The 19,607-nt window shown below is 25.6% G+C and overlaps 1 protein-coding gene across 2 annotated transcripts; it reads right to left on the reverse strand.

Moving 5' to 3' along the window:
* Nucleotides 1–1,656: 1,656 nt before the first annotated feature.
* LOC112691067 (scavenger receptor class B member 1-like) lies at nt 1,657–17,873 on the reverse strand. Of its 2 annotated transcripts, none has more exons than XM_025565199.1 (10): nt 17,429–17,873; nt 5,760–5,857; nt 5,519–5,691; nt 5,316–5,457; nt 2,914–3,123; nt 2,581–2,829; nt 2,373–2,511; nt 2,165–2,283; nt 1,966–2,094; nt 1,657–1,900 (listed from the first exon to the last, which is right to left on the reverse strand). In XM_025565199.1, the coding sequence occupies exons 1-10, from the start codon at nt 17,619–17,621 to the stop codon at nt 1,682–1,684; spliced, it is 1,671 nt and encodes a 556-aa protein (XP_025420984.1). In that variant the 5' UTR covers nt 17,622–17,873; the 3' UTR covers nt 1,657–1,681. The 2 variants fall into 2 exon arrangements, with proteins under 2 accessions (XP_025420984.1, XP_025420985.1); XM_025565200.1 differs by having other exon boundaries at nt 1,808–1,900; nt 1,976–2,094.
* Nucleotides 17,874–19,607: the final 1,734 nt, after the last annotated feature.

Consider the following 19,607-nt stretch of genomic DNA (forward strand, 5'->3'; position numbering starts at 1 on the left):
TGTATGAGAAAAAAATAATAGAAATTCCTTACTTTATATTTACAAAAATTGATGTAATATTTACTTAATGTTCAACATTTTTAACATTATTATCCAAAAAAAATGATTTAAGTAATGGTAGTTCATAAAAATTATCATTGTACGTTTACATTTAAATTTGGTGGACACCCACTGAAATTTTTTCAAAGAAGGCTACATGACTAAAAGCGAAAAAAAATCATCTAGAAATTCAAATGAATTAAAATACTAATATATTTAATGATTGGTTGGGAAATTGCTAGTGCCTATAGTCGTACCAATGTTAAATCTGTCTCTGAGTACCATCGTCAGGCAGAGTTATCCTCTTCACCAGCTTTACTTTAATTTCGTCTTTGAAAAACGCTTTTGATGACTTCCTTTTCCAGGTCTTTCATGCTGATTTCGCGAATCTTTAATGTGAGTGGTTTTGCCGTCTTACGGAACACCGTATCACACCCCGCACCGGCCTCTGCCGCAATTTTCAGCATTTTTGCAGCTATCGACTATATTCAGTTGCTTTACTTTAGTAGAACCTATTGCCAGAAGATTTGGCAATTATCACCCCTTGTAGACGACCCGGGACGTTTTTCTGTCTGGGCTCAGCCGGTTACTTCTTCTTCTTTTTCCTCCTCTTCCCGGACTCGCTGAGAGCGAGGAGTGTTTCCTTGGCCCTGTTGTTAGTGTTGATGATGGTCAATTTTGGCCCTTGGACGGCCTTTTCACCTTTATCTTATTTTTCAATAGATAACCTAACCTAACCTAACCTGCCTTATAACCTATGTACAAAGAACGTACGAAAATCGTACTTAAATATTACACTGACTATTACTCAATATCAAATGAGATGATTTATCATTGTTTTATAATTTATACATACAATACAAGTACCTACTATACTAATACAACAATAATAGAACTAATCTATCTTATTAGCTTTTTTAATCATTATTTTATTTATTTCATTTTTATCGAAACTTAGTTTTCAATAAAAATTTAAGTTGTCATACATCAATTCTGCAAACAAATAAATTGAGTGTTTACTTTTAGTATAGGAAGAATCAACACTCTCAATAAGTAGCAACCCTTTACATCTGGTATAAACATAAGACATAAAAGAATGCAAAATTATACATAACAAATGTTTTAATGGCAGGGAGTGTACAAATATTATTTTATGAATAAATAAATAACTATATATGGCTATAATATTATTGTAGGTACCTACATGTATGTTTATTATCATAGTAGTTATTCATCAATTTTGATCGTAGAATTGAAGTATGAGTACTAGATATCGAATTTAATAGGAATGTTTAAGTGGCGTTAAATTATTGTTTTTTGAAAAAAATGATCATATAATGTAAGGTAGCGATACCAACATGAAAACTTTTCTATTTCTTTGATATTTTAGAAATATTTATAGTACAACACGCACTACATTTATTATACATGAAATATAATTTAAAATATATATATATATTAATATTATTTGAATAATGTATAAAAATGTTATCGATTATAATTTGACATAAAATAAGTGATATTTTATACAATAAAATTATTAAAAAATTTAACTAAAATTCATAAGTAGGTAGTTATTTACAATTACACTATAAAAATATTGATTTAACTCTAATATCAACAATAAAACATTTGTATTGAATTAAACAATAGGAATTTTCTCAATTGGCTTATCTTTTGGTTGGATTTCATTAGAAATTATCACAATATTTGAGCGTTTAGTTAACATGCGCATAAGAAAAAAAGAAGTGACTAATAGTCCAACTAGACTAAGACACATCAGGAACATCTGCAACCAGGGAACAGTGTAGGTTAAATTGAATAACAACATGTCTAACTTCGGTGATATTTCGCCAGTTTTCTGCAAAGAGTAAAACGATTACATTAACGTAAGTTACTACTTGAAGTTAAAACAATTAGACTAACTATTTCGAACCAAGTAAATGGCAATATAGTGTTATCTGGAATTTTTGACAGTGTACCATAATTGTTTGGATTGCGTACTTGAACATTGAGCTGTATTCTCATTTCAGTCTCTATTGTTATTCCAATTAACTAGACACATACCATATGTCGTATTAGAAAATAATATATAGTAAAAAAAAAAAACAATATGCAAACATACAGGATCGATGATCCAGAGAAATTCATGTTTTTTCGGATCTGGGTTGAGGCCTTCAATAGCATTTAGTAAGGACGGATTAGAATACAGAAAATGAGCACGTGACACCAACAACGGTGAATCTATGAAACAATAGTTAATAAACAGTAATTATTATGGTATAATCTGGTACATCATAAGGTTAACATTTGACCGGAATAATAGAGCTTACTAGAAGAACATGCACCCATATCAAATACACCATCAGGCATGGGTGATGCACCAACGTTGTAACAACTGTTTTCGGGAATAGAATTATTGAATGCATCATGCGCCAAGGTATAAAGATGCCCAATTATTCCATTTTTAATCTAAAAAGAAAAAATAATATTATTATAGCTTATTTCCAAGTTTTTGTGATCTAAACATTAACAATTTACTTTTTTCCTAGAGCGGAAAGTCATTGGCAATTTCCTACAGGATTCTTTATGAAATAAATTCACGTTTTGACCATTTTGAACTTCATATCTAGGAAAGAACATGCCATCACTTCCGCCAACTGTGTTGCATTCATCAGTTTTCCACGGGTGTAGTAATGATTTTCCATTTAATTGCATCAATTGACCCATTTGATTTAAATTATCGTGACCGTTAAACACAGTCAAACGGTCTTGGTTAACTCCTACTCGCTAGAAAAATTTAACCATAACCAATTAAATTTCAATTAATTACGATAACGCATTAAACACCCCATATTTTCATACTTAATTCACCTTCACAAATAGTCCAAATTTTTCGAACGGAGGTGTCTTATTGCCTATTTTAGCTAATGTGTTTATTGCATTAGTCATATCATTTTGGTAACCGAAACAAAAATCATAAACACTGACAACGACAAATGGGTATTCAGACGCATTATCCAAGTATGATGATACCGATTTCCTTATAAAAAAATTTTCGTCTTTGGTCAGAGCAATAGCAATCTAAAATTGAAATTAAATAAGTATTTAGTGCATCTTACATAGACACAGTTTTAAATGTTTCGCGAGAAATATTTCATAAATAACTATATAAAGTTCGTTATATATGACAATAATATAAGTTTTTAAAACTCTTTAATAATAGCATACACAATATGATAAAAAATAAATATATTAAAATATTTTTAACTTGATGCACAATTATTGCACTTAGTATTACGTACGTAAAAAAATGTTAACACTAATTTAAAATTACGAAGAAACTTAGTGGTAAGAGCATGAGTATAATTAAAGATATTCCGTTCTATGAAAAATATTATAACAAACTAATTCTCAACACTTATAACCAGTGGCGTATATAGGAATTAATTCGGGGGGGGGGGGGGGGGTATGAAAAAATATATACTAAATGAAGGTTATAAATTAACTTATTTTAAATAACTATGAAAATTAGAATACATAAATTTAATTACAGGACAAAGTCTAATTTTCGAGGTAGATTTGCAAAATTATTTATCACTTCTTCAGTGTTTATTGAAATACTTCAATGAATTGACATGAGAGCTAATCCTGTTAGTCGATTTTCGCTTGTACTATTTCTCAAGCACGACTTCAATCTTTTCAATATCGAAAACGATCTTTCTGATGACGCTGTTGAGACTGGTTAAGTTACTAATATTGACATTAAGCACTATATATTTGGAAAAAAAATCAACGGATAGTTTATTCAAAGTATCAATAGCAGATTTGGATTTCTGACAAACTACGGAACATTTGCAATTATTCTGAGGACTTTGTTTTGGACAATTTGAATTTTTTTGATGTGCGAGGATGGACAATTACCCCATACCGGGCAAGCAATAGGTAAGAATTGGGCGTATAATTTGCTTAAAAATTAGGAGAGAGCATTTTTTTCCCATACTAGACAGTTTGGTTTTAATTAATACATAGATTAAAGAAATGCACACGTGGGTCGTACTAACCATAAATTTCGGAGGAGGGGGGGTTGAACCCCCAACCCCCCTCCCCTATATACGCCACTGCTTATAACTTAATATTAATATTTACACATTATACTTTTTATTTATTTTACTTGGTCTCTTCAGTGGTGGATTTAGCGTTTTGGAGCCCCTAGGCTTAATCACTCTGCCCCCCCCCCCTATCACTCTTCTTAGGAACCAACAATATTTGGTCTAAACCTTTCTTTTCAAATTTAATCCAGTTTTTTTATCAAAAAAAATATAAAATATAAAATCTTTTAAATAGAAAACTTCTAAAAATAAAAAAATATTTCATGTCTATTACGAGTATTTTACTTCAGATACCATTATTACCAGTACAAATAAACAATGCTTATACAGTCACACAATGGAAATATAAATAGTCAGATATAATAAATACCTATACTCGAATAGTCGGATGTTCCCAATAAGTACATAGGTACTAATAAGTAATTAATAATAACTAGTAACTAACTAATTATTTTATTACAAATGAAATATTTTCAAATTGTAATAATAATTGTAATATTCTTACTATAGTCTAAAGGTAGGCATCATACAATGTACATATTAATATATTATTATAACTTTTTTAAATTATTTTTATTCGTGTTTATATGACAAATATAAAAAAAATATATTAAAATAAATATACCTAATAAGTTAATAATAACACTTAATTCTATAAAAAAAAAGCCGCCCTCCCAAAAAAGCCGCTCTAAGCTATAAGCCTTTTAGCCTGCCCCTTAATTCGCCACTGGGTCTCTTAACTATTTAAAATCGATAATCATAGGCAAAAATTTTTCTCATACATACTAATTGTGCTTACAACACTTTCAGTCAAATTCAACTATTTCTTTTCTAGATTTCCCTTTTCACTATTTCTAAACCATTTCAATTTATTTTCTGCTATATTTAATTAACTATCTCAAATAAAATCACTGCATTTATCTTATTATTTTTTTACTACACAAATTATGGATACACTTCACGAAGAGAATATCGAAGAGAATCCTAACGTAAGTAACATCCATTCAATAAATGGCATTTACTTAATACACACGAATACAAACATAGTATGTTTATGTACATATTATTATTAGCGAAATATACAATTATAATTGTATGTCTAATTTATAATTTATACCTAATAATCATTAGGTATAAACTTTTTATTATTGTATAAAGGCTTACAATGTATGGAATGTCTGGTACAACAATAATATCTGAATCTGAACCATTGGACGAATTATAGTCGAATTCTTGAATTTTCATTTCATTGAATGTCTGAGAACCATTTTTATGATCAGTTATGTTTACCCTGTATGAAGTTTCCCTAAAAATGCATTAAAATAAATTATATCTCCATGAAAAAATCAAAATATTTGAATATTTACCTGTAACAATAAGGTCCAACTTCTTGAACTTTGAGTTTTATATTATTACTACCATCGTTAGCTACGAATTCAGCGAAATTTGTGTAGTTGAAAATATAAACACACATTAACGGCCTAACTGGAGGTTCTCTCCATGCATCATATAGTAAACTACCATTTTCAATTGTGAGTCTCTGTAAAATTGGAAATAGTTTAAAACTGTAAGGTAATGTATTCAACTTAAAATATTTAAAACTTTTACCTTATATAGTTCACTAGTGTATAAATCTGTGAACCATATGAATATTGTGAGGAGTAAACTTAATATAAATCCTAGTATTAATAACGTTGTACACGCATCTGTAATTAAATATTAGTAGGATTAATATAATAATTTAATTATTAATATACCTACCCATTTATATAACATCGAAAATAAAAATCATATACAATTTCAATATAATTTTGGTTATTAAAAACTAAATTAAATATTAAATTACAAATAAATATTACTAGAATATTTTAGCATATTATTTTCATTTTTACTTATATCATACGCGAAAAAAAAAATAATAAAATTATGTAAAATGTATATGTTATACGTGGATACATATAACATAGATACATAACTCAGCTTAATTTTGAATTCTTTTTAAAGTTTGTAAAATTATAGGTAATAATTTATAATATTTAAGTGAGATATAAGTAAGAAAGAAAAGAAAACCAAATATACGAGTACTATCATATAGCAGAAGCAATAGGATATAATGGACTGGTCATGTTTGGAGGGCAGAGAGAAAAACTATAAAATGAGTTACAGAAGGAAGAATTATTGGAAAAAGGCCTATAGGAAGTTCTTGAACCAAGTAGAAGGACATAGTAAAAAAAAAATTTAATAATCTGAAAATGTGCAACTAGAAGATGCGAAGGATAGGGGCCGATGGAATGGAATAGTGGTGGCAGCGATAGATCTACAACAGGGTGGTCCAACCTTTTGTGGTTCGCGAGCCAATTTATACTTTCTTAAACAAACGGGGAGCCGCCAAAAGAAAAAAAATTATATTTTGTCAATTTATGTTTTATTTTATAATTTTATATTATGCGCACATTATTATATATTATTAGTGCTCGCGATTTTGAATAGAATTCACACTGTCCATCGTGTCTTATCACGGGAACTCCCGTCGTATTCCTACGTTTTATAGCACAAATGCCATAAACTATAAATATAAAATGTAAAATGTATACGATCATATCACGATTTTGTTAAAATAATACTGTGACTTTAATTTTTAATTAATAAAATAAATAATTAATTTAACTGAGAGAGGGGGGGCAAAAAAAAAGGGATCGAGGGCAGCGGGTTGGACCACCCTGATGGTCCGCTAAGTTGTTAAGAAGAAGAAACAGAAGAGATATAAATAAATATTGAGGATAAATACGAACTATATCGATATAGAATTACATTTGTTTAACAAATATTTAACTTTTAAATAATATTTGAAATATTTTTTTAAAAATTTATTTTATTTCATTTAAAATAATATTTTATCTTATAGAATTCAGGCATGCACGCGAGAATCTTCCAAGGAAGGGTTCAAAGTTATATATGTTATGTTAGGTAAAAACTCAATAAAAATAATGCACGTTGGAATATCCACGATCAAAAATATCAGGATCGAAAAATGAATAAATGTCAACAAATGTCTGAACAGCTTTAACAGCTGATTTGTCGATGAAAATGTGTTCTATCGATGGCTGTATTAACAACTATGATCGACTGTAGGTGGAAAATGCCCGAAAATTAAATAGGAAAAGACGTTTTAGAATTGAATAGAAGCTACAATAATTAAGAGTTTTATTTTATTAATTTAATCAAATATTTTATACAAATATTTTAAAAGAATGATGATTTAGTAAAGGTTTAATTATATGTGTACTTATAGTCTAAAAAATACAAATATTATGTGCAATTTATATATTTTGATTTATGAGTTATGATGAGTTATATTTAAATTAATTTATACAATTAATATCATACCATTTAATACCTAAATTTTTACCAAGAATTAGTTATATGACAAACTAAATGACACTGAATATCGAGAATAGGTAATAGGTATTATAGGTATGTACTATATCGTACATCTATATCAAAACAGTAACAACTCAAAAAGTTGGTTTTTTTAGTTAAACGTATATTCGAATTCTACAAATTAAATTACATAAATCAACAAAACAGGTTTATCTTTATCTTTAATATTCTCCGTCAGATTGCAATGTAAGTACATTTTATTGAATGAATGATACAAAGGTACCACCAACAAAACCGACATTCCAGAAAAAAGCGTTTTTTTTGAGTTGTTACTGTTTTGATATAGGTGTTTAATATTATTATTATCACTTTATAAACGGCTTTTTAATAAATTAATGATCATTAATTATTGGAATAACACAGAGTATGTAGATTTCATACTTATATTGTATAAAATGTACAATCTCATCAAACCTATTAGATAAATAAATTTATATTTATATTGTATTTATATTTCATATTATATTAAGGTTGCATCCAGTTGATAAGATAGTGAAATAGATAGCGGCAATGAAAAATATATAAAACAAATTATTGCTGATTCATTATTTGAATCAATGATTAATCATTCATAAATGAATTCCACTTAAAAAATATTATAGTTATTTATAGTAGCAGTAACAATTGATTGTAATAGTCAGTCGATGTACATATTTATTAAGAATATTATGAACTTATGAAATATGGTGTGGTTTTGTATTAATTTGTTTATAAAATGCGTTAATTTAAAACCAGTCTGATCAAAAATCATCGAATAAAATATCTTAAAAATAGTAGATAATAGTATGTAACTATTCGTTTTATAGTACTTTTTTTTTTAAATTATGATATTGATACAATTTAGATAAGATCGATAAAAAAAGAGACGAAACAATTTGGAATTTGTTGAAACTGGTAAAATTATTATCTAGTAAAAAATAATAATAGGCAGGTAGCTGATATAAACAAGGAAATATTGAATAATTAAAACATTTTTTTTCTTAAAAAAAATCAAGGTAATATTTATAAAGTTATATACCTCAATTTTTTCAAAGTACATATCTATTTTAATTTGTAGTTATAACAAATTAATTAGCCATATCCTTATAAACAAAATTAAGATGTCTTAAAAAGTCACTAAAAAATGCAATAATAGGAATCTAAAATGACTCATAATCCTTGAAATTATACTAGAAGTACTAATATAATTTATTTTATATGGTTATAAAATTAAAAAAAAAACACAAATAAGTATAATTAACTATGCAAAAGTAGATACAACGAGATAAGACTTAAATGTTTCAATTTAAAATTAAAATAAATTGATTGCTAAAGGATATAGCTCAACAAAATCAATCAAAACAGTGACTGATACTACTTTACATTTATTTTTAAATGCAATGTATGTTTATATAATAATCACGTGTCCCTGTATAATTAATTCACTGTCGTAATGCGTGATTACTACTGTAACACCTATGTGAATAAAAAGCGTTTGTTTTTTTTCTTTAATACCAGTGTTCGACTTTTGGAGGGACGCAAGGGGACGGAGTACCCCAACTAATTTTCAGAAATTTTAGCGTCCCCCTACTATTATTTTGTTATAATTATAACACTTGAGAAGTTTTGGCGACGCTTTTTTCTTTAAAAGTAAAAAGAGTTCCCCTTCTTTAATTTTTCCAAATCGAGCATTGTTTAATACAGCATGATAATGCAAAGAACAGGTGAAAATGAAACAGCGATTCAACCAGGGCCGGAGTTCATTGTATGTAAATAACTAATAAAGAACCAAAATATTATGTAGAAATTTACTAAACAAAAAATATGAATATTGATTAGGAACCTATTAACTTTAACTTGTTAATTTAAACATTAGAAAGCACAACTTTTATATTCTTACTTTATGTAGATCGTAAATGCGTATTAAAAGATAAATAAGATGAAAACAATTTTCAGTTTGGCATCCCGGGCATTCGCTCGGGTCGCCCATAGCTTTTGCCGGCCCTGAATTCAACTCTTCATAATCAGTCCCATTTAACTTAGAAACTAAAAAATTTATCAAAGCCATAAAAATAAAACATAAATTTTATCATTTTTAACACCAATAGCAAAATAATAACAATGTTCGTAAATTATTACATGGCAGAATATACAGAACTGAAGATTAAGCAGGTTTCTAAACTCATGTCAACAAAATAAATAACGATTTGCTATATTAATTCTAAATATTACTACAGTTTTTCTAGCTCATACCATTATACATGAATGTAAAAATAACAGTATGATATAAATTAAATAATTAATATTTTTTTTTCCATATTTGAACCGAGATCCCGACGAAAACTACGTTTGCATTATTTCATCCTAAATAATCAATATAAGAGACATTTTTTTTAGTTGTTTTAGAGACAAAGTAAAATTCTTATTTATATACAAAATGCTTGTATGTAATCCTATATATTATAATTTCCTATATATATACAATTTCCGTGACCCTGCTTGTGATCCAAATCACTCTTAACCAGTAGCTTGATAATAAGGAGTCCATATGAAAATGTCCGGACTAGGATCCTTGTTTATTATTATTATTTATTGTTACTATATTAAAACAATTAATACAATATGTGTATATTACAAATTATAGTAAGAATATAGTAAGGGATAAAGGTATTACCAGATGAGATCTTGGTGTCCCCAAAACGGATGGCCCCTGTGAATTGCAAGCCCAACACTCCTGAATATTACGTCACTGCTCCTACCTACCAACCTACAATAAACTATGTATCATTGCTAAAGAGTTACACTTTAAAATGCAATCGGTTCTATTTTATATTTTTTTCTATGGAATATTGCCAACATTTATCAAACACTTATGCAACAAATTTGATTGAAACTTCAGGTGACTTTCGTAAAATCCTATTTCATATAAGTAAAAAATATTTTTAATCTAAACTGTCTCAACATTAGGAAATATATGAATAAATTATTCTCGCAGTTATCGTTTATTTAGGAAGAATTGGAGTATTTGATTGAGCAACTTATTGGATAATCTTATTTAATTTTCAGTACTTGTTTGTTGATCGATTTATTAAACTGAACTTGATATAAAAAAAATGTTAAAAAACGGTTTTTAATAATAGATAATAATACATCGCAGAAACCTTAAGTAATCAAAAATAAATGATGATATTTTAAATTTAATTTGATTACGTTTTACTCATTCAATGTCATAGATAATGTTTATACAATTCATCATTAATCAAATAAATACATTAATATTAATTGACGTTAAACAATACAAAGTTAGCACAGTACATATATTGTTAATTTATTTTATTACATAGTTAATACTTATAACATATTAACAGTATAATGATAAAATAACCGATTCCTCATAGGTCTATTATTATCGCGAGTTATTCCATTTTATACTATATTGCTATAAATTTTTTATGGGTTAACTTTAGAGTAGTAGTACAAAGTATATTTTTCAAGGCTACGCAACGAACATTACTTATTTTATTTAAACTTTATATTCTTATGAGTATTGCATTTCCGTTATTATCGACTACAGTAGATTATTCAAAAGCTACTATTTGAAAGTAAGATCAGAAATAAATAACACTTCTATCGATTTTAGTAGCCAAAAATTTCAAAATACTAATACTGGTGAAATACGTATGCTAATAATCGATAGTAATTGTTTTGTATGTGCATCACTACACCAGTATTTAATATACTATGGTAATATTACTTAATGATCAGTACTTGCTGCTGCTGTTGTTCTATAGATTAATATTGATACTCGTAATCATTACCGAGAGGTTATCACAAATTATAATAAGGTAGGTGTAGCTGATAACTTTGTTTATAACACATTTTCTTGCTATAAGACGTATTTCTACTATATTGAGTCATAATCATACGCATAATAATAGTGTAATACTTCAAGAATTTATGATGTAGTGTAAAAGTGTTTTTATAATGATATCGCCATAGTAAACGTTAATTGAGAATTAAAATAGATTATTTTGATTGAGGTAAATACATGTTATTCTGGGAGTTTAAAGCTCAATTAATGAGTGTTAAATTATAATAATTGTTATTTTTACTAAAACAGAAAAATAACTACACAATAATGTCAAACATAACAATTGATAGGTTCGTAATAGTAAATATAATAATTAGAGATTTTTTTTTTAACTTATTTGGTATTTCACTTTTTGGGTGCTGGTGAAATTTTTTCTTTAAAAAAAAGTCCAAATTGATGTATTCATCCATCTTAAATACTTCAGATGTATAAATATATATATATCTTATATAGCTTAAATAACCCTTATTGAACAGTTTGAATAAAACTATTTTAACTGTATAACTGCAAATTTATAACTTATTATAAAAAATTCCTTCAGAAATTATTTTCTCAATTTTAGTTTAATAGAGTTGATTTACATAATTTTAAACCTCGGTTATTTAACACCATTATCAATTATATTCTTAATAATTGGCTTATCTTTTAATCCCAGTATATTTCGTAGAATTAAGTGTATACCTTCTGGTTTTTTATTATTTTACATAAATTTGTAATATAGTTATTATTTTATACTACAATTTCATTACTTTCATGTCATTAAAACAACTTTAAGGTTTAGAAAAAAATATAATAAATACAATTATAAAGTTATAACATAAATAATCAGGATACATTTTTTTTTAAATAAACAAAAAATGACTGTCTTAGAAATAATGTTAGGTTAGATATGATGATCTATATAAAAAGCATCTGATTCAATATCAATTCATAAGATTTACATACAAGATATTTATTTATTGCCATACCTATAAATATTTATTTTATTCAAGTACAAATGGATAAATGTGATTTAGGTAACAATTTTTCAAGTGTGTCCATGAAAATGTATGATGAAGTAATATAATGTGATAGAACTCAAAGACCCGCTTGTAAAGTTTCTTCAATGCTAAAGGTTTGAATTAAATAAGTGCTTTGATAATTTTTAAACTTATTTTTATATGTGTGTAGTACATTAACTATTAAATATATATATATATATATATATATTTTATATATTATATATATAATATATAAATATTAATATTAATATTATTATTAAATATTATTAAATATATAAATTTTATATATATTTTATATTTTATGTATTATTATTATTATTATATTTATTATAAATGATTAATACATTGTAGTCTAATTATTAACATTCACGACGAGTTACCTGGCACTTAGATAAACGTAAAAAAAACACACTTTAGAACATTATTTATTACTCTAATGTTAAAAGACAAAGGAAAAATAATTATAAAAAAATAACATTTTTATACGTAATAATTGTAATTTATAGACTTGTAAGAAATTGTTCTATTTATGACATTTATTATAGAGCAAGTAATTAGTTAAGTGCATAGTTAAGTGTCCCATTTAAAATAGTTTTTTTAGAAAAACAAGAATGCTCATAAAAACAGTATGATTTTTGTTTAATTATTTATTTTATACTTCTTCAAATTCTTTTTTACCTATAAATATCTTATTTAACATTTAATTATTGAATAGCAGTAATACATAACTGTGTAAGTCTGAGTATTTATATATTATAGCTAATTCGATATTTTAAATCCCTGTATTTTATAAAAAAAAGAAATAAATTGAAAACATTATTAATTTTTGATCTTTTTTCTTCTCCACTCAATCTCTTTGGCTAAATTTCTTTTACTCTGTCATTACTAATTTTATTATCAAAGACATTTTCGTGATATTATTAGAATCGTAGAATTATTGAAGTCTTTAAATAATGGTAGAAGTAACTAAAAATAACACAATTTACCTTAATATTAATGAAGCAAATTATATTGAAATTATAAATAGTTAATAACTTAACTAAATTTGTTAAATTTTCAACGAGTAAAATTAAATATCCAATAAACTGTAAAAACTTTACAGTAAAAGTAACAAGTTAATTTTTTATGTTTTTGATGATGGCTTTTAATCAAGTTATTCGAATATGGAATATTCATGCGTGGATACAAGGGGGCTATGGGGGCTGAAGCCCCCCTCCCCTTAGACATTAGGTAGAACCATATTGGACACAAGTGCTAAAAATATTTAGAAAATTGAACATCAAAAATACTTCGTACAAATCGACATACGCAGTAACTTTTAATCCCCCCTTTTTTTAATTTCTGGAACTACGCTTGTGAATATTTAATGTATAGAAACATTAGGACTAGATTGAATATTTCTAAACATTAGAGGTACTACACGTATCACGATAGCCCTGATTGTACCACTATTTTGAATCGGTATATCTCCATAGGATAATGATCTAAGAACAATTTGGAAAGAATAAATTGAAATAATGAAACAACTGTGGGTACATTTCTAAATCTAATAAATGCATTTCATTCTATGAATTACAAATTTATTATGATTTTTTTTTATTTCTAATCACGGTTTTACTTTTGTATATTTTTACTATTTTAATTTTTTTATAAACAATATAGCTTAATAAGGTTTGAGAAAACAGCATTACAACAATAAAATGGAATAATAAATCAATAAAATGAGAAGAAAAGTTGAAAAAAAATTGTATAACATTTTGAAGTAAAAATTTTCCAAGAATTTAGACATTTAGTGCGGAAATTATTTACAAAATGTTAAAATAAATTAAAGTCGAAAATAAAAATGCTTAAAATAATTTTTTAACAAAATATATAAACAGTGTTAAGTGTTATATTAATAACACTTTTAATGATCTATAGTTCTTAGTCACCAAAAATGTTCAAAAAACTAGTTAGAGTATAATACATCCATTGTCTTGAGTAATGGCTTTAAATCATATTTTTTATTTAATTTTATATAAAAAATATACAATATATATAAAGAACATTTTCAATTGCAAATAAAACAATGCAGGTAAATATAAGATAAAAACATACAACAACACATAGATAAAGCTTAACTCTGTATAGAGTTGTAGAAATTAATGTTCTGTAGTACACTAAAATATCAATGAAATAGGCATGAAAATATTTGTTGATAAATACATCAATATAGAATACTTCAAGCTTATAAAAGTAAGAATGAAATACCAAACAATGTTTTCCAATGAACTACAGTATTTTACAGTTACAATTTAAAATATTTTATTAATTCTTAATAGTAATAGTTTCTTAGATCTAAAATTATATCCTAGTTATCTAAATATTTAATTACCTTGTTTTACTTTAAATACATTAGTTCTAAATCATATTTAATTGAATACCGGTGTATCAACTTACACTGCGATTCATTAAGCTAGGTATAATATAGGGTCGTATAAATATATATATATATATATATATATATATATATATATATAAGTCGTATAAAATTATAGTTTAAGAATAAAATACATATATATTACATTCTAAGAATTTTTAATAGTAAATCTTTTTTAAGGTACATTACTCAATATATATCAGCTGCTATTTATTTCGAAATAATTTTTTACAGAAATTTAAATTAGAAATTAAAAATTCTGAACTTCACCTATGACAAGAAAATAATAAATTAGACCTAATTTTAAAATGTTAATATTTCAAAAATGTAAAATTGCCACGTAAACATTTGATTGTCTTATAAATGATTGTATGTTAATGTCTTTTAAGGTAAAGGCGGTAGAGCAAAATAATAAGTTAAGTACAAAAGTAAATGACCGTAGGCTAAGTGATTCTTCTAATATATGTAGGTACATTATACCTTTAACGATAGTAAAAATATTGGTTTTTCAATATTTTTTTTTACAATTTACAAATTTATTTATTTTGCAGTTATTATAAATGTACAGATTTGCTTACTACTTTTATAAATCTGAAGTAATTTTTAGTAAATTCTAAGCTAATTGTTTTATTAATTTTTATTTTTTCATTTGGTTGAATAAATTTGGAAAACAAGCATATTACACACTAAGTTCTTCATATTTATAACAATAAAAAAAATAGTTAAATAAGTATAATAGTACATCAATTATGGATATATGAATACTAAATCAATAAGTGGACTTGATTGACCTTAAACAAAACATTTTAAAATATTTTCTATAAAAAACTTACGAGTGGGGTAAACTATTTTTTTTTACAAGCCTTTATATTTGTTTTATAAAAACAAGTAATTTTAGATTTATTGTGCATTACTATGCATTACTCTAAGCTATTTTTATTTAATTTATGTCTAATAGTACAGATTTTATTTAGCAAGGAGAGAAACAATAAATACAACTTTTCATATATTTTTTACACCTAATTTTATTACAGACATATATAAAACGTATTTATGCTTATTTCATTTGACTATTCGAATTACAATTTATCATACCACAAAACGACAGAAGTTGTGAAGTTTATATTTTGTGTGATTATTCTACATAAAATATCCATTACCTATATATTACATTAACCTTGACTTAAATATGTAATTCTAATAAGATGATTTATTATTAATTTAAAATGTATATAAGTAATATAACTATTAACTATTAATATTAATGACATTATCTTATATTAGTTTTTATTATTTCTTATATAAATCAATATTTTATGACTTGGAATTCACTTAATTAGTACTGAAGCCATTAGATATAAATTAATACAATACGAAATAATCGTTTTAAAGTCAAATATATATTTGAAAAATCTACAGTAAACTTATTCTTGAAAACCATTTTTTCAAATTGTCTATAGAACATTTTAAATTATATGACCTATTCAAAATATTTAAAAACTTTTTAGACACATTTTTTTGCTAGGACTACTTAAAACTTTTATTCCAATAAATTCTACAGAATTATTTTCATACATTGATTTGTCATTTATTTTAATTACATAATACAATAATTAAATAATAATTTAACATTGATTTGTACTAATGTGAGAAAAGTAAAACATAATCTGCGTGTGAGTTCCTATATATATTGTCTATTTTTAAAATATATTATTATTTATATCGATTATATAATAAATAATTAAATTATACAATCAATGATATCCTCGATGATATCACTTACGGTTGGTTGTTACATTTAAGGTCATATATGAAGGTTAGGGATCCATATATCCCAGAATATTTTTAAAATTTTTATATTAAAAATTTGTTTACACTACAATTAAGAATGTTAAAAGAAAGTTTAAAATTGTATAACTAAAGCAATGTACCTAAATTTTTAGTTCTCTTTCTGCCACTTGTTTTTAAGTTATCATATGCAGTGGCGCGTTTAATATATACGCGCCCCGGGGCAAAATAATTTTTCCGCCCTTCCCCTTTATCAAAAAAAAAAAAAATATTTATATATATAAATATTACCTACGTGACTAGGTACTAGGTATACTAGGTATAGTATAATTTTTTTTAATTTCTTATTAGATGCTCAACAATATTTTTTAAAATACTAAACAATAACGAAAAAGGTGTGAAAATTAAAAAAATCATGACTACATCAATAATAAAAGTTAGAATATTTTGCCGCTCCCAAAAATTTGCCGACTGGGGCATTTGACCCTTTCGCCCCCCCCCTTAAATGCGCCACTGATCATCTAGTTTTCGTTATGTTGATTAATAATGTTTTTTAATTCAATTTAAAAATTTGTAATTCATCAAAACTCAGTGTATTATAAAATGTAGATATACGCAAATTACTAAATGAAAATGTGAAAATGGACGAAAAATAATACCAACAAAAAATGTAATATGTATTATGACATTTCATTATCATGTACATGTATATTTCTAAATACTCTACTTTAATATTACTGTCGTTAGTTAATTTTCATACTAAATTATAACTACTTACATTTATATTTCTTGGGTGAAGTGATTTTAGAACTCTTAGCCGATGATGCTGAGGTCAGGAACAGCTTCACTTTGTTTGCGTATCCATCATCATCAAGGATATCTTTTTTTTTGGCCGCAGCAGTAGCAATACTACGCTGTTCATCACGCGTGGTCACCGGTGAGTACTTCGCGTTTGATGCTTCATTTAGCATATTGAGAAAATATTAAAAACGATTGAGAAGTGGACGGAAAATCCAATTTCGAGATTCTAAAACATTCGAGCAGAACAGAGCCTGCAGTTATTATCGATAATCCATTACGAATCACATGTAAATATTGTACTTAGACACTAAATTGAAAATCTAAAAACTCGTAAGCAAATTACAATTTATTTCCGTTACAAAAAATAAAAATCAACACGTGTGTGTCATTAAAGGCGTTTAACCGTATACTGATGTCGGCATCTGTGTTATTATAACATACACAGATTGTGTACGCCCCGCTATAGTTCTTATCGGGCAATATAAATTGAGTATGACCCTAATGATGCACACCAAGGTATTCATTCATTAGACTATTTGAAGAGTTTAAAACTTTTAATTTTTTAATAACATACGTGACAAATACTGTCCAATTGGATATCCAATAACTATTGACATTTTAATACATAATAAAAATGAACGTAAATAATATATACCTATTATTATGATAAATTATATGTTATACATTGTCTAAATATATATGTACTTAACATTTATTGGAAATCTGAGAATATTTATTTTTCATAAAAAAAATATGAATTATTGGGGTTAGTAATTATCAAACAATTTTATGGTCTTAGATATGGCTTCTATATAATAGTATTCCAGTGTACATATTTCATATTATTATATATTATATATTATTTATATTATATTATATATACAAGTGAAACGGAATAATAAAAACAAAATAGGTTTTTTTTATTTATTAGGTTAGTATATATATCAATTAAATTCTTGTAAAAGTCTATATTAAGCAGATAGTTGACCAATCCCAGAATAAAGATAAAATTAAATATAAATAACTTATCATTGTATTTGATAATAGTTCTAAACTTTATCTACATATGTAATGAACTTTTAAATATTTCATAACTTCAGATTTAAGAATTACTAAAATATTTTAATTAATGTTGGAGTTAAATTTTTAACTTGTTAAGTACTAAACTAACTTTAAACGTTTATGTCTACATAAAATTCTGAATATGTTATTGTAAATCAAGCAAATTAAAATGTATTTATTATTTATTATTATTTTGAAGACACGATCGTCTATTTTAAAAAATGCAGTTTTAAATAACAATTTATTACGGGTTAAAGTAATATGTTAACACGTCATAGTGATTACGAAATTGCTAACTTTAATGTCAGTTGAATATACTGAAACTATATAGATTTAATAATTTAAAATATAATTTATCTTATGTTACCTATAACAATATAGTTACAAATTTTCTTAATTTATATTTAAGCAACTATTATTAATAAGACTGAAACGTTATCATTGATTATGAAATATTTCAAGTATATAATCTATAATTAATTACTTGTTTTTAAAACTACAAAAATGTCATATTAAGGAATAAATTATGCATTTTCGTAGGTTACAAATTATAATTATATTTTAAATAGTTTAATTATTATATTAAAGTTCGATAAACTCCAATTATTTTCTTATAAATACAAATAATATTTATTGTGAGTATTAAATAATTAAAAAGTTGTATGTTAAGTGCATACATTATATATACCTAGATTTTACTATCAATGTACTTACAAAGTTTTTATTTAAACATAAGTTATCTAAATCTAAATTTAAAAAAAAATAGTTTAGCTCATTATTATTTACCGAAACGACATAATTAAATTCAATCAAAATTCATTGCACTGTTAATAACAATATCAGACAGTTTAATAATCACGAAAAGTAGGTAGTGGTACTTAATGGCTTAGAGAAATATGATTATTTATTTACGTTTAATCTTAACTAAATTCTCAATCATGATCCGAGAATAACGTACTAACCATTCGTTCTAAATTTAGTAATATGACACATAACTTGATGTGCCAACAAGAGAGTTTAATTGCCAAGTTTAAAAAGACTCGACTAAAATAAAAAATGCCAAAACACATAGGTATGTAATCACACAATATGAA

Source organism: Sipha flava, unplaced genomic scaffold, assembly GCF_003268045.1.
Source record: "Sipha flava isolate LNK unplaced genomic scaffold, YSA_version1 553_pilon_pilon, whole genome shotgun sequence".
Lineage (NCBI taxonomy): Eukaryota > Metazoa > Arthropoda > Insecta > Hemiptera > Aphididae > Sipha > Sipha flava.

What these genes read in the sequence shown, in the direction of transcription:
- LOC112691067 (XM_025565199.1), bottom strand. Translation starts at nt 17,621, where the DNA reads ATGCTAAATGAAGCATCAAACGCGAAGTACTCACCGGTGACCACGCGT. An exon ending in GTTGGACCTTATTGTTACAG is followed by an intron (nt 5,458 to 5,518) that starts GTAAATATTCAA and finishes ATGCATTTTTAG; the next exon opens with GGAAACTTCATACAGGGTAA. An exon ending in TACCAGACATTCCATACATT is followed by an intron (nt 3,124 to 5,315) that starts GTAAGCCTTTAT and finishes TTTCAATTTTAG; the next exon opens with ATTGCTATTGCTCTGACCAA.